The sequence below is a fragment of the Heloderma suspectum genome, chromosome 5 (assembly GCF_057233095.1).
Source record: "Heloderma suspectum isolate Gila_16-S chromosome 5, 16-S_ref, whole genome shotgun sequence".
Classification (NCBI taxonomy): domain Eukaryota; kingdom Metazoa; phylum Chordata; class Lepidosauria; order Squamata; family Helodermatidae; genus Heloderma; species Heloderma suspectum.
This window is the reverse complement of record NC_139462.1, coordinates 223,884,223-223,900,000: the sequence shown is the minus strand read 5'-3', so window position 1 is coordinate 223,900,000 and position 15,778 is coordinate 223,884,223. Positions and strand designations below refer to the sequence as shown.

General features: G+C 43.7%; 1 protein-coding gene across 3 annotated transcripts in view; it reads left to right on the top strand.

The window, feature by feature from the left end:
- OXSR1 (oxidative stress responsive kinase 1) overlaps nucleotides 1-15,778 on the top strand; it is a 118,557-nt gene that overhangs the window by 9,538 nt on the left and 93,241 nt on the right. For all 3 annotated transcript variants that reach the window (XM_084859418.1, XM_084859417.1, XM_084859419.1), the window contains exon 2: nucleotides 12,754-12,866. In XM_084859418.1, the coding sequence (XP_084715544.1) occupies nucleotides 12,754-12,866 (113 nt within the window). The remainder of the gene's footprint in view (nucleotides 1-12,753; nucleotides 12,867-15,778) is intronic.

The window sequence follows — 15,778 nt, the reverse complement described above, 5'->3', positions numbered from 1 at the left end:
CGCTAGGGGCAGACTACCCTAACCAGCACATAGCTTTGCAGTCCATACAGTTTAAAACCAGGGGAGTTTAGTAAGCAGAGGGACACAGTTATACGCCTTCCCCCTCCCTTCTACTGTGGGACAGCCCCCCTTCAATGGAATGAAATGGACAGACCCCTCCCTTAAGGGGCTACAGGGGTGCGCCTGGCAGGGGCTGTGCCTAGGCGTGCCAGCGGGAGTGGCTTCACTCGGATGGGGCTGGTACAACGTACGTTCAACTCCGACAGCTGCATGAGTTTGTGGGCTAGCCTTCAGAACCGGGAGCGTGTTTGCTCATGTGTAACTCTACCCGTTCTCCCTAGCTGCCTCTCTTACTTATAACCCAGAACATCTGTGTGCTCAGATCTCACTAATTCCATGAAACATTTTGGCTTTACCCCTCATGTTCAAACTAGAGGTAGACGTTCCATGGATAAGAGCCCCTGAGGGTTTTAACAACTGTGGGAGGGGAGGTTTGGATTGGGACTGCAAAGCTGGGGGAGGGATGAGTTAACCCATTTTCGCAACTGAAATTCCTTCTCCAGACACTGCTCTCTGCCCTGTGGAGCAAACTATGCAGGTACCGTATGGATTAAATCTTTCTGTACGCCACAGTCCCAATCTTGAGTCACATGCTTGCTTTCTGTCTCTCTCCCTCCCTCCCTGCCCCGCCCCCGGGCTCTTATTAGCGCTTAAGAAAATAGTAAGTGATCCTATTCTCCTGCAACACATCTTGTTTAGATTATAGGCTTCATCCCCAAGTGAAACACTCTATCTCTAAGCCACATCTGCCTGCATTTATTCCTTGTTCGCCTTCCTCCTTCCTTTCCTCCCTCCCTCATCAGAACTTGGACTGTAAGATCCTTGGGGCAGGGATCTCTCTCCCCATGTGCATTGATAGGCATTCTGTAAAAAACTAATCTGCATTTCCTTTTAATGGGAAAAGCAAAAGCTGAACCACAACTTATTGATAATGTTAAACTTCTGTTATCACATTGTAAATTCATTGTCTTCAGTGGAAAGTGATTCACTCCTTAAATCCTGAGGAATATTCAGAAACCGCAAGCATAGCAGCAATAAAATGAATACTTGCTTCCTTCTTTTTATCTGTTAGAAGTGGTTCTGTTGTATTTTCAAAAATCTCTCTACAGCACTGATGGCTAGAAGCACTTAAAAAAAAATCTGGTAACTTCACAATTACAAGTAGCCAGGGCTCTGCTCAGATTAAGGTTTTTGGATTGATAACAGCAAAAATGGGCCACAAAGCCATGAAGCTCACTGCTACCTCGCAGGATTGTTGTGAGGATAAAGTGGGGAGGGAGGAAAACAGTGCACACTACATTGAGCTCATTAGAGGAAAGATGGGTAAAAATGAAGACGTGCAAATATAAGGCCCAACTTTTAAAGACAGTTTGCTTTTGGTGGCTAAAGCCCAACCTGCGTGTAATAAATATCTTGTGGTGTCGGCTGCTGTTGACCCCACATCTCCATGATAATGTTTAAAGAAGCGTGATGGCATTGTATTCAGTTCCTTCCCCTCCTCCTGTTGACAGATGCTTGCTGAGGTTGGGGAAATGCTGAGGGTGATGATGCCGTCCTCAGTTAGAGAAGGTGTGCGATGTCATCAGTAATGTCTTGTTCAGATTCTCTGCCCTTTGCAAGCGGCAGCTGATGGAGTGGAGGGGAAGGCAGGGCAGCAGGAAGGAATCATGCTGCTACTAAAGCTAAATATTAGTGAGGAGACATGGGTTGGTGGCAGCCATGCTTTCTGTGAAACCCAGTAGTTTGGGCCTATGGTGTGTCTTGCTAATTATGGCTAGTTTCTGATCTGCTGTTTGTTTTTAATTCTAAATTAGTGTGGCTTTCTTGCAAAGGTGCTTGGAGTATGTGTGTGTGCTTATATGTGCATGCACATGCTTGAGCTGGAATACAGGTGTATGAATGTAATTTCTTGTGTGTGAATGAATGAAATTGAAACTATTGGGTGTTCTGAATAGGCCGGTAGTCATTGTTCAAGACGGAGATGCTATTTCTGCTTGATTTTGTAGGAGCTGTCGGGGCCAGAGAAGATGCCGAGAAGCCAGGGCCAGGAAAGACTATTATTGGTCTGGGAAATCCCAGCCTGAACATGAAGCAATTACGGGCCTTCCTGTTATGGAGAGCCAATGGTCACCTTGGGTGGGTGGAGCCAATCCAATACCTGGGGGTTGTTCACTATCTGGGTCAGCCTTCCACAGCCTGCTGCTCAGATATTTTGGACTACTACTGCCATCATCACTGGCCAGCATGGGAGTAGTAGTCCAATACATCAGGAGGGCAACAGGCAGGGGAAAACCAACCTAGGGAGACACTCCAAGCTATAGCCTTGGTGTCTTACCACACAGAGCAGCGGTGCATAGAGCCAGGGGTTTCCAGCTCTAGCTATGGTCATCTGTGTCCTTCTGCCACCTAGTACAGATAGGTAGGAGAACATGTGAGCAAATGGTCATCTGGTTGCTGGGCAATTAGAAGTACCAGCTGAACAGTGCTTTATGTCCTTGGCCGAAATGTGCAACGGTTCAGCCTTAGCTTGGCATTTGTATCTAAAGCTGTGGGTTGGGGGAATGGAAATGGTAAATCTGGATTTCGAGGAGCAGGTTGGTCACAAAGGAAGGCAACCATAACAAATGTTTAAAAAATGGAATACGTCTTTGGAATGCTTTGACTAAACACTTGGCAGTTGGTATACCTGCTCAGCAACTGGGATTCTTTCCTGCTCTTTCTGGTTCCTTTTTTGCGTGCGCACCCCCCCGCACACATGTGTCTATGTGTGTATCTCTCCTGCGGCAGAGAGGTGCTATTCACTCTTAAAAAAAAAAAAAATTAGCAGTGCAATTCTGCTGTTGTAGGAAGAAGAGAATTTAAGCTGAATAACCTGGACATTTAGGGTGCTTCCAGATGAGACTTTTATTGCGCCTTTGCCCTGCCTCATTCATGGCATTTTATGGGGTGTCTAGATATCGTCTTCCACTTGTAACCCCTCCTGTCCTCCCCTACTACTACTTCCATCTTTTTTTCTTACTGCAGAAAATCCATAAAGGAAGAGAAGTCAGAATTAGCTCTCTGGTTGGTAGCACTAAGAGCCCTCCATCTGGAAAACACCCAAAGGCACTGTATATATGGGTTTTCTGTGTCGGGCATGGGGGTGATTGAATTTGTAATGCTACCAGCAAGAACATTACTGAAAGATTATTATTCTTCCTTATTTTGATGTTTGTTTTTATAATGAAGGTCAATGAAATAGTTAGTGGTGGGAAAAATCGCTCTGCTCCAGTTGACAGTTTCCCAGCAACTGGTTGCTGGTCTTAAAGATTGCTTCAGGATTTTGGACTGCATGTTGAAATTTGGCCAGAAGAATGGAAGTGCTGTCTTTCCTCCCCCCACCCCACTCCAACCCCCAAATTCTTTTAGGCAGTGAAGTATTCAAACAGTCCAGAATGTGACTAAAGACATTGAAAAAACATATGCAATTCATAGGAAGAAAGTTGAAAGGTCATGGATGTTGCCTGTAGATTCCTTCCTTCCCTCCACTCTGTGGTGTGTGGGATTTGTGTGTGTTAATGCTCAGTTATTGCGAAGCACAGCGCTTTCACCTCACCCCCTTCCTGTCCCTTCTTGTCTCCACCACTTCTAATACCCTGGTAACTTGTACAATTGAAAAATCTTTGATTTGTCACATTGGATATCTAGATGAGTGAAAAGCATTAAACCTTGCCCCCCAGTGTGTGGATGTAGGGTAAGCCACCTACAAGTTGGCGTCGGTGTCAGTCGCGGCGCTGCAAACGCATTGCTAAAAGCACTATGAAAGGAAACAACTGTGTGTGTGTGTGTGTGTGTGTGTGTGTGTGTTTAACAAACTTCTTCATGCTGGTTCCCTGCCTGAAAAGCACCCACGCAAGCTGGTCATCATGTTACTCCATTGGGCATGGTGCCATCCTGCCACTGCTGTGTGCTGAATGCTTCAAGAAAAGAGGAAATCCCCTTGTGAAATGTCCTTGCTTTATCTAGGGCACGCACAAAAAAAATCTATTACTCAGCACAGGTCTGTTTCATTCTGTGTTCAAGGCATGCATTATATCTGTGTCATGATCCAGGCTTAGCCTAAAGAGACTAATAGCTGTAGAGTCTCTGTGGATGTGGATCCTCAAAATGTGAAGATGGCAGCTGCTGGTGGCGGCAGAGAGTACAGACTGGCTTGTCCCTCCACGTTTTTTGTATGTCCCGGTAGATATGCTCCAGGCTGTGTGTACGAGTGTGTGTGTGTTGCACTATGGTTCTGTGGATGCATGATATAGTATTGGACATGGAGGTTTGTTGGTTTAACTTGTATCCCACTATTCAAGGGGGATGTGTACCCCTATTTTATTTTCCTGACAAAATTTTGGGTTAGATTTGGCTGAGAGATTATGACTGGCTCGAGGTCATCTACCGAAGCTTCATGGCTGAGGGAGGATTTGAACCTTGGTCTCCTTGCTCTTAGTCAGTCTAACCACTGCACCCACATTGGTTCACTAATATAACCAAGCCCCTAGTAGCATTATGCTGTGATCAGTGTTGATGACAGTACAAAGGCCCACATTTCAGCTAAAGAAACAAAATCAAGTTTCTAGCCCTTATGGCTGTGAAGAGAGGCTTGAGAGTATGTCAGCAATGCCTTGTTAAAATTTCAAATGCTGGAGGGCTGAATAAGATTTTCAGCGGTGGGATTTCATTTTCCTGTGTATCTTCTTGCTCCTTCTCTGGCTGACAGTATGAAAGCAGTAAACAGTCAGACTAAACTTTGCAAAATAGTGAAAAATTGCAGAATTTTTTGGTAAAAAAAATTGCAGAATAAGTTTTGTAAACAAAATCTGACAACGTAAATTTGCATCACAGGCCACAGAATTTGTGTGCGCGCACGCAGCAGAACTTTCATTTGCATTGGTGACTGAAACTTGTAGACACAGCTCTAAATGTAACACTGCATTTTAGTTGGGTTCAAATTCCTCCTTAGTGGTGAATTCAGGGCTGTTCTTCTTGTTCTTCCAGAGCTGCAGGCCAACAAGGAGGGGAACCAAGATGCCTGACCTTTATTTGGCATATGGCAGAATAGCTGGACCAGCTCAGCTGTAGCTTGAGGTGGAACTCCTACACCCAGGAATGGAAATGGGAAGGACCTTCTTAGCCACTGTATCACCTCAACCAGAATCTTGATGTTTCCCAGTTGATGGTACTCAGAGGAGACTGTGGCTTTTCATAACTGCTAAGTCCGGTTTGTTCAGGACTTGAGTATCTGAAAGCTTGATTCCTGTAATAGGTCTGTAAAAACTTATTTTAGTAGGAGCAAGATTTGCCCCTCTGTGTAGCGGCTTAAGTATTCCAAATTGGGTATGTAAACTCTTTGAGTTGATTATCGCGCTCAGCCTTCTCCAGGCTGCTGCCCTCCAGCTATGTTGGACTACATCTCCCATCATCCCCTAGCTAGCATGGCCATGATCTAAATGAATGTAAGATTCAATTAGCAGGCAGACACATTTGATGGGGTGCAGGTAATGCCCACTCTCCCTGCCTACCCAGTGCTCCTGTTCTGCCTATGTTTGAATAGGGCATACATGTGAACATCCAGTGAGCATAGAGTTGAACTGTGGATTAATACCCCAGATAAAATCTGAGCATAATTTGTTCATTTTAAGCCTGTGCATGCTGGATTTTAGGTGCCTATGCATGAACGACGCTGGCCAGAGGTAAGAGTAGCATATTGGGCAGTTGGGAAGGGGAGGTGAGATGGACATCTTGGATCGATGGGGAATGGAGGCACAGACGCATTCTCTGCCATGCACTACTCGGTCCAGGTTTTGGATGAGCCTTGGGAAGACCCCGTCAGTGGGCCCCGCTCTGTCAGTGAGTCTACCTTCTTACCAGCATTGTCACCAGCTCCTCCTCCTCTTCCTCATAATGGCTATCATCTGCTTGCTTGCCAGGCACCGAGCCAATGCGCAAATAAGCAGTGGTATCTACTGCTCCTTCTTCACAGCACCATTGTTGCCTGGGCCAGAGGAGGGTGAGCAAGCGGGTTGCAATGGTGAAGAGGAGGGGCAGGTCCAGGGGCCTCGTGTCAGTAGGCCCCTGCTGGGCTGTGAGCCCTCTGCAAGTGCCCAGCCCTGGTGATCCTTGATGCCAGACCTCCTGCTATGTGTGAGAGAGCTCTCAGGTCAGAGCATCATCTAAACCAGGCCTGAGTTGCAGCAGACTAGTTACCCCTCTGGAATTCAAGTAACCGGTGAAGATGAAGAGAAAATTGTTCAGTTCTGATCAGTTTGGAGCTATTACATTGGGAGTACATGGGAGTACAGTCAGTAACTGTCATTTATATTAGATATAGAGGTTAGTGAGAAAGCTTGAATAACTAATAATATCTTGCTCTTCACCCTGTTTTTATTTGATTTCAATGTAATTTATATTGATAGATTTAATACTTACTAAGTTTCGGTGGCTGCAGCTTTGGGAAACCAGTGGATTTCTCCTATGAGCAGAAGTACCTTTCTCTCACCTAAAGGGCACCGGATACAAGGCTTTGGTTATATGTTGTCTTCTAGTTTAAGAAACAGTTATTCTAGAATCTTTTTTTAAATCTCCCCCTGCTAACCAGCATGGTTATTAATGCTTGAATTGCTGATTTATTTATGTGGACCATGACCTAATATAGAGAGAATTGCAACTCTCTAATGGCAGATGTACTGAAAACATGGTAACTGTACAGTACTGAAAGACACACACAAAAAGGCGTATAAAGGCAGCTTGCATTTTTTAAATTAATGCAACCCACAAGAAATCCAAAATAGGAAGAAAGATACTACTCAATAGAGGGTACTAAGTTGGGAAAAATAAACCTCAGCTGTAGAGGCTTATTTTTCAGCACAGCAATATACTTGAACAGGCATTGTTTAGAAAAGGAATTCTTAAAAAAAAAAATGTATAAGACTGATGTACAACAGCTGAATCTAGTAAAAAAAATTAGGCAATACATTTCTCCATCATGTGTTGGAATACTTTGATACTAAACAGAAGTATTTTGTAGTTTGTGGCAGCTCAGGAAAACTATAAGCTCATAAGCCGGAAAACAAATGTAAGACTCTGTTCCTCCTGTTAAAAAAGCAAATAATACACTGGCTAGGAACCATAAAGAAATTATGCAGAAATTGTTGGAATATTATATACCTCATAGGAGCTTGATAATGGCCCTATCAACAGTTCCTTAGATGTGTTAACCCATAATTAAGTACGGAAGATAAAGAACTTAAAATAGAGATTATATTTAAGTATAACAATATTTAAATCATGTAAGTCTGTGGCCTTTATGGCTCTGTAGCTGGGTACTGTGGGATGTGTGTTAGATATTTTGAAATCGCACCTAATGGAAGCTTTCAGGAAACATACAGGAAAACTTCCAGGGTCATGGACAGAAAACTGAGTGATATTAATAGGGAAGCTAGGGAAAAAGAGAGCTGATATGACATCTTGCTGTCCTGTGTCTCTTGAATCATCACTATAAACCAGCATTCCCTGACCTGGAGCCCTACAGATGTATTGGACTGCAACTCCCATCATTCAGCATGGCTCGGAATGATAGGAGCTGCAGGCCAACACATCTGGAGGGCTCCAGGTTGGAGAGGCTGCTAGGCTTGAGCAGGAACCCCCCCTTAATTCTCCCTTCCTCAATCTTCCCCAGCTCTCAACATTTTGTGGCTCAACTGCACTCAAAATCCCATCCTGGAAGCTCACAGATCCTTGTTGGGGTGTTTTTTTTAAGGCTTAAAAATGTTTTTTTTAATGTATGAACTTTTAAACTAATATGACATGCTTGGGGAGTCCCCTGAGTGTGTACAAACTTTGCTTTCCAACTGATAGGCACTTGACCACTGGAGATGGGTATTGGATGGAATAATATATAGACTCACACATATAGCCACACTTCAATTTTTTGGGAAGAAAGCCTTGTACAAAATTATTTGGGATGAACTTTATCACATATGACTTGGGTGTTTGCCCTGAAATCTCAGGTTTCTGATGTCCTCAGGTAATCCAGTAAAAATTAGGTTGACACCAATGAACTTGTTCGTAGTCACATATTGTTGGTTAAAATACTTGTCTCTTATCTTTCCATCCTTAATTGGACCCTCAAGGCAGGTAACAACCATAATCAAAGCAATACCAATAAAACAGCCTAAGCAATTAAAAGTAGATAAATAGCAGCAGCAATTGGCCAACAGGTATTAAAGATTGCCCTAATAGGATGCATGCCTGAACAGTATTGTTTTATCAGTGGCTTATTGGAAGGAGATGTTGGATCATCATGGATTCATTCTCCAGACAAACCTGTCCGCCAGTCCTCTACATGGCAAGGGACAACTTACTGATTAATTTAATAGCATTTTTTCAGAATGCAAAGCACACTCTAGTACAGTCTTACTCAACTTAGTGCCCTCCAGATGTTTTGGACTTCAATTTCTATCAGCCCCAGTTAGCATGTTGTAGTCCAAAACATCTGGAGGGCACCAGGTTGGGGAAGGCTGCTCTAGTATTTTCTCTCTTATGATACTGCGAGGTGGGTTGTCAATCCCTGTTTTACTAGTCTGCACTCAGATGAGTTCATGACTGAGTAGCTCTTGAACCCAGAGGTTTCCATTCCATAACCAGTGCCAACCATTACACACAACATTGCCTCATGATCTTATGCTGGTATTTTAAGCTAGCTATATTTTTACTCAAATGCAGGCTTGTAAGTAGCCCTTTGCTCAGCCACCTGTAGTGAGTAAGAGTCTCTTGGTGACAGTTTTGAAAACTGCCAGTGTAGCAGAATACCACCCAGCTAAAATATTATTTTCAAGTGACCATTAACATTTAGGGAGGGAGCAGTTCAGCGGCAGAGGGGGACTGGGAAAATACAGGTTGGACTACCGTAGGTTTTGCTTCCTAAGAAAGGTTAGGAATGAGAGACATGAATACAGTGGACATGGCATTTGATATGGTATCATCTGTAAAGACAGCTGCGGGTGATTAAAGAGGAATGGTGCACCATTCTGATCCAATTCCTGTGTGCTGGAAATGGGACTAAGGAATCCTTCTCCCTCCACCCTGGAGAATTAACACTGGATAGTTCAAGTGCTCTTTAAATTGGCTCAAGAGGGAGCCTCGCCAAAGGGAATAGAAGGAATATAATTGCTGTTTTTCAGATGGCAAATCTGATTTGAACATGTTAATAGTGTTGGAAGTAAATAAACATGGCAAGATGCATAAGGCTTCTGTCGCTGTCCCATACAGCTTTGCAGAGCTGTCAGTCTAGAGATGTGTGGGGCTTTTTGGTACATAAGTCATCTTTCAGATACTGGAGGGCTATCGTTGTTCTTGCCTGATAAGCTTTAAAGGCAGCGCATGGAGCGTCTGTCTAGTATTCAAAGTAAGTGTTTGCAAAATAAATATTTCCCTTTTCCCTCTTGACTTGGAATATGTCTTTCCCTCTCCTACCCAGCTATACATGTCTTTACATGTAGATGAAAGTCTCTGATTTTTGCTGCTGTTAGTGGAAAAGTACAAGGGATGTGCCATTCAAGAAGAGCTCAACTTCGCTGGGCTGTTGTCCCTCTAAGTATTTCCTGCATCTTAGGCTGTGCGTGTGTAAAGCATATACATTTTATTTATATATCACACGTACACACTTTTCCTTTCCTCCATGGAGCTCTAAGCAGGTTGGTTAGAGTTCTCAGTATCCCATCCAGGCCGTCTACAGGGCCAGATCTTCTTAGCTTCAGCAACAGAATAGCATCATGTTGGGTTATCCCCACCTTTCCAGAGGAGTCACTTAGTGTTGTAAAGGATTGAGGGTGGGGATGGGATGGGATGCGCTTCCTCTCCCCTCAAAGCTTTGTTCTTTGACTTAGACCACTCAATAGCTTCCTGGTTGCACAGGGAAGTTGATGGGAGTTGTAGTACTACACATCTGGAGGGCACCAGGTTGGGGACATTTCGCTGTTCTCGGTCTTCATTCTCAGTTTTTGGTTTGCTGTGTCTGTAGGGTTGCGGAGAGACAAAAGAGACTACACTGAGTCAGGCCGTTGGTCCGTTTAGCCCAATAATGTTGATATTGACTGGCAGCTGCTCTCCAGGGTTTCAGGCCGGAATTTTTCCAGCCTCACTTGGAGTTGCAGGGACCTTCTAACAGCAAAGCATGTGCTCTACGTTTAATGTTGTTCTGGAGCACCCTTCTTTTTCTTGCTGGTCTCCCTGTTCACGTCTTCTTGCCCCTCCTGAGGAATTTTGCAATTTAAATTCCATAACAACGCAGTCATTTCAGGAATTGCAGCTATGCTTTTTATTAACGCCTGGAAATCCACCTTCGTTCGGCCTGGAAGTAGCGTGGTATGCTGCAGTTGCTGCCAAATGCAAGTCCATTTGTGTGTTGCTCTACAGTGTGTATTAAAAAAAAGAAAAAAAAACCTTTACTAGAGTTGTCTTTCAAGTCCCATTGTTTACATTTTAATTTAATAGCTGGGGATGACAAAATATATGAGAATGGTAGGGAATAAGTGCTATCATAAGATGAAGGGCAGTATATAAATATTTCAAAGACAGAAAGAAATGGACCGGCTAGAATTCTGGAATTTGTACAGACTACTACGGGACCTTCACATTTAATCCTTTGATAGTCTTCTAGAACGGAAGGCCTCTCAGAGATGCCTTATACCTGTTCTCACCATGGGTTTCTCTGTTCCAGTAATTTTGAAAGCATATACCAAAGCTATAAGACAACTGTTAGTGTGCCATCAGAAATAAAATGTAAAAAGTGAATGTCTAGTATAAGCCTGAACTACCCACCTGCAAAGGAAGTTGCCTTGTTGAACTTCTGCATGATTTCACTGGCCTGGTCTTCTCTCCTTCCAGCTGGCTTCTGGGCTGGTACACTGCAACATTGTGTAGACATCAGGCTGAAATTGGTTTGTTCAAGAGAGCCCTTGGGGAAGAACTCTGTTGGAAAAATGTTGGGCTCAGTAACAATTTTCTTGTTCACCTGGAGGAGGTTTCCTTCCTTCCTTTTACTTGGTTAGGCTACCCCCCTGCATCCCTGCACCAGATGTGATTTGGTTCTTTTCATATCTCTTAATGTTGAGACACAACACAGTTACCTGCTTTCAGAGGAGATATGCCCAGAACAGGGATTCATGCAAGAACATAGCATGTGGGCTCCTCAGAGGACAGGTGGCTCTCTTACATACTCTAAACGTTTTGGGGTGAAAATGTACCTTCAATTTTAGTTTAGAGTGGGGGATGAGCCCTCACTATTAGACATTTGGGAAAACCAGGTGTACTCTGTTAAGCAGAAGCTCTCCACAGCTTCATTCAGATCAGCAGCCTAAAGTGATGCAGTCCAGGAAAAGCTTTTCCAGTGCAGCTTGCTAATTTATGCAAACTGGCTCATGGAGGACTCTTGCAGTCCTGCTATCTCAGATTCCATTGAAGTGGAGACTGGGCCTGGGGCCTTTCACAGGTAAAGGATCAACTGGGCATGACCTCTATGGCATAGGTAGGGATGTGAAATAGGGTATGAGGCTGGAGTGAAGGCAGGGCTTCCCTACCTCATAACTTTAGGCAGACTATAGCTACTTGAGTGAAGTGGGTGCATCGTGTGTGTGTGTGTGTGTGTGTGAAAGAGGGGGGGGCACATGGAGAAAGACTAAAGCGGAGTTCTCTGTGCAATTGAGTGACCCTTCCTAAATAGTTGTTTGGCTGAAACAGGGTTCCTACTCTACATTGAAGCCCATTGGGCTGCCTCAACAACACCAACCATACTGCTGTGAGGCTGTCCTCTTTTCAATGGATAAGAATTATTGGGCCTTTGCATGTTCACTATTCTTGGATAGTGGGATTCTGGACCAGCTGTTTTCAAGGCCACTCCATATATTGCATATGATGCCAACTTTTAAAATTGTATCATTGGCTTCTAGATGGTTTCTGGGCCCAATTCATGGTATTGGTGTTAACCTTTTAAAGCTCTTAATGGTCTGGGCCCAGAATACCTAATGGCGTGGGTAGACGTCAAGTTCACCAAATCTACTCTTTTTTTGTCTAGGTCTTCAAGTTCCATTAGTTGGAGCAAGGGGCAAAATGGTGGTTTGGGGCAGAGTCCAATTTCCTACTGCCCCTGCATATACACGTCTAAAATCTGCACCTGATTTTGTTCTATCGGCCTAGTTTAGAAAGGGGAAAAGCCTTTTGTTGCTATTGTTGTTGAACTGAGAGTCAGGAAGAAACTTGCCAACCCACTGCAAATCATCCAGCGATCTAATCCTGATCTGCCCATCCCCGGACTAAAGGATTCCATCTCCTCTCTTACAAACCTATCTATAGTTTGAGAACTTCCCTGGAAGTTCTGATTTGGGTCCCCTTGACATTTTGAGGTACAGTGGGGAGGGGGCCCTTTTCAGCAGTAGTACTGAGACTTTGGAATTCCTCCCAGGGGAAGCTCACTCTGTCCCTTCCTTGCCAGCTTTCAGATGCTGGATGGAAACCATTTTATTCAATAGGGCTTTGCGGTTTTTTGTGGCTGAGCATTTTCCATCTGATCAGTTGAGTTGTGCTGGGTTGGTGTATTCTGCTGCTACTTTTTTCCGAACAGCTTCTTCCTAACTTTGTATTTTTCTGTGTTTCTTTTTCTTCTTCCAGGGAGTGGAGCAACAGCAGTCGTGCAAGCAGCCTATTGTAGTCCGAAGAAAGAAAAGGTGGCAATTAAGCGGATCAATCTCGAGAAATGTCAGACCAGCATGGATGAGCTCCTGGTACAAAAATGCAGTCAATGTTCTTGCACAATTCATTTAGCTTCTGTATATCACTGTGGCTCTAGGTTGTTGGAGGAGTGCCCTTTGTGCAAGCTTTTGTTAGAACCTTAGTGATTGTGTTGGACTTTTTTTTTGACTGGAAAGGCGTGGTGATGCCAGTACACTTGCACTGTCTTGGACTAGTGCTGTGCTGAAAATTTCTCCCACATTTTTTGACCATTCTCACTTAATTTGATAGAAAAGAAACTGCTTTCAGAAATAAATTCAAAGGAGAAGAAATTTTGGAGAAATTCCCATGGGTTGGGTCTGGGGTTCTTGTGCTTTCTTTACTTATGAGGTGACCATGGAGTGTACAGAGATTCATTGTACAATAATTTCCATGGCAGCCTATAGCCTCCTCAACTTCCCATACTTCAGTTAAAGCCATAGGGAAGACACCATGTAATTCCTCCCGAAGGGCCTTTTCAGTTCAGGAACGGCAGGTGGCCTGGGAGGCTGCAGAGCAATAGAAAGATGTGTACCAGAGAGAAAACATGCACCACACCCTCGGCTACCTCGCCATGATTAGGTAAGCTCAAAACCCAAAAGAAATGTAAAATTCTGCCTCAGAAAAGTGGAAGCCTCAACACAGTTGATGCTGTTGCCACTTGCAGGAGCAGTGCAATACACCAAAAACACTTAGGAAAAACGAAACCTCTGCTACAGCCCCTGCTGATAATTAGCCCTATCTGTGAGAAACTGTTGGAGAATTTCTCCTTCCCTAGGAGAAATTTGCTGAAATTGTCTAACTGTCCCCCCCCCCCCCGCCATCTCTGCCCACAAATAGGCTGGAGAATTTTGAGAGGCCATTTGTGCAGAGCTCTATCTGCGACCCTGCTCAGTGCTTCTGTCTGCCCACAATCTAGCCAGTGGTGCGGGGATAGGCTTAGGGCTCCCCAGACCTGGAGCTGAGCCTGTGTGATAGAATGCCTTCCTTGCACCCCTCAACTTGCACCTCCATTCTTCTTGCTTTTTTCCTGCTAAAATAGTCACACAGGCTTTTGGAATTTGAGTATTTGCCAGTTAGGGCTCAAAGGACTATTCAGAAAGCTCTGCAGTAGAAAACGTAGATAAAACTTCTAATTAAATATCTTAATCTCCAGCCAACCCCTGTTCCTCCAAAATACCTAGTATTTCATCAGCTAATGAATGAGAAAGCAGTGAATTGCTATTTTTCTTCTTTTCAAAGGGCTCCAATTAGGTGATCAGATGGGCAATCAGGCTTTGTTTATCAGGCTTTTCATTGAGGAAGCAAATTTGTGTTTTCTTCCTCTCAGTGGCTTAGACATACCAAGCAAGTTTTGAGTCCTAATATTGCATCCTAGCATTACCTCTTCAAGGTGACAAAGATTTTTGATCCTTAGAGACTTCTGGGTCCCTTCTCTCTTCTGATATGAATAGTGTTGGTGAGGTATCAGACAAATGTAGATCTTAAAAACATAAGCTACTGTATCAGACCAAAGGTCCATCTGATCCAGTGTTTTGCTTCCCCAACAGTGGCTTGACAGATGCTGTTTGGGAAGCTCAGAGGCAGGGGCGTGAAGGCAATGGCTTTTCTTTGTTTGTCCCCAGTATCCAAAAATCAGAGGTGTATTGATGCTGAATGCAGGTCTGGAGAACTAGTGTTGGTGTAACGGGAAGATTACACATTTTCTGGGTAACCTTTTGGGCAAGCAGTTGTGCCGTGGATGCAATGAGGTGAAGATATGTGTAACCAGCCTTAGCTCTTGGAATAACGATGAACAGAGTCTAAGACTACCCCCAAAATAACTTCTTGCTGTTGCCGTGCACAAGATCCATCCTTTAGCTTGCCTCGCTGGAAGAACGGAATCTCCTGTTTTTGTATTGGCAACCACTGAAGTGCATTTACAATTTCGGCCTCACTTAAAATGTGCGTCGGAAGGGTGGAGAAAGTATACTCTCTCACAATCCCAATTGTGTGCTTGCCAGAGCGATTACAAGATCTTAAGGGGCAACTGGTATGGATTAAGTGAACGTGAGTGCATGTTTTAGAATGCTTCTTGCCAGACTGAATTTGAACTGGGGCTCAGCCTGGCAATCCCATTTCTAGTGCCAGGACCCCAGCACATGTTATACAATAAGTACTTGACACCATCTGAGCATGTACAGAGTCTTGCATTGAGTAACCATGGCCAGTGTATATATATCTGGGATAAAAGAGGCAAAGGTTCCAGACTTGTGGGCAAGTTTCAGTTACTCTCTTCTTTTAAAAAGAAATCAATTACTCCCTATTTTTTTCATTAATTTTTGTAAAGATTTTGGGTGGTATGTCATTAACATTTCCATTTAGCAGACTGAGAAAATAGAGGTTCTGACTGTATGTTTCCTAAGGCCACTTGGTTTGGTGAGTGTGTGTGACAGTAGGGATTTGAATGTACCTCTTCTAAACATAGCACCGAGTGGGTCATAGAAGCTGCTCTCCATGGCTGAAAAGTTTTAATTAGGGCTGCAGCCCTAATATTGATTGGTTGTATTGACTGAAACGTCTGTTAGAAGGTTCTTATGATTAATTGGGCAACAGAATTTAACTTGTGTTTATAAATACCTGTAGGAAAAAGAAAAAAAAAGTAACATGACTGGTAGTTGATACCATAAAGGCATTCCCTCTTTGATTAAACGTACGGGAGGGAAGGCCTCTTCTAAAATGGTGCTTACCACAAAGCATCTGTGCTTTTGAGAACAGTGTGCTTTTCCCCTGTAGTTTTACTCATATGCAGACTTAAGCAGACACCTCGTTCAGTTAATAATCTGGGATTTGTTGTTCTCTTAAAGGAACAAACAAAAGCTTAATTGGTTGTAGAACAACCAAGTAAACTTTGGGAAAGAGAGATGAATTAAGAGGGATTGAATTG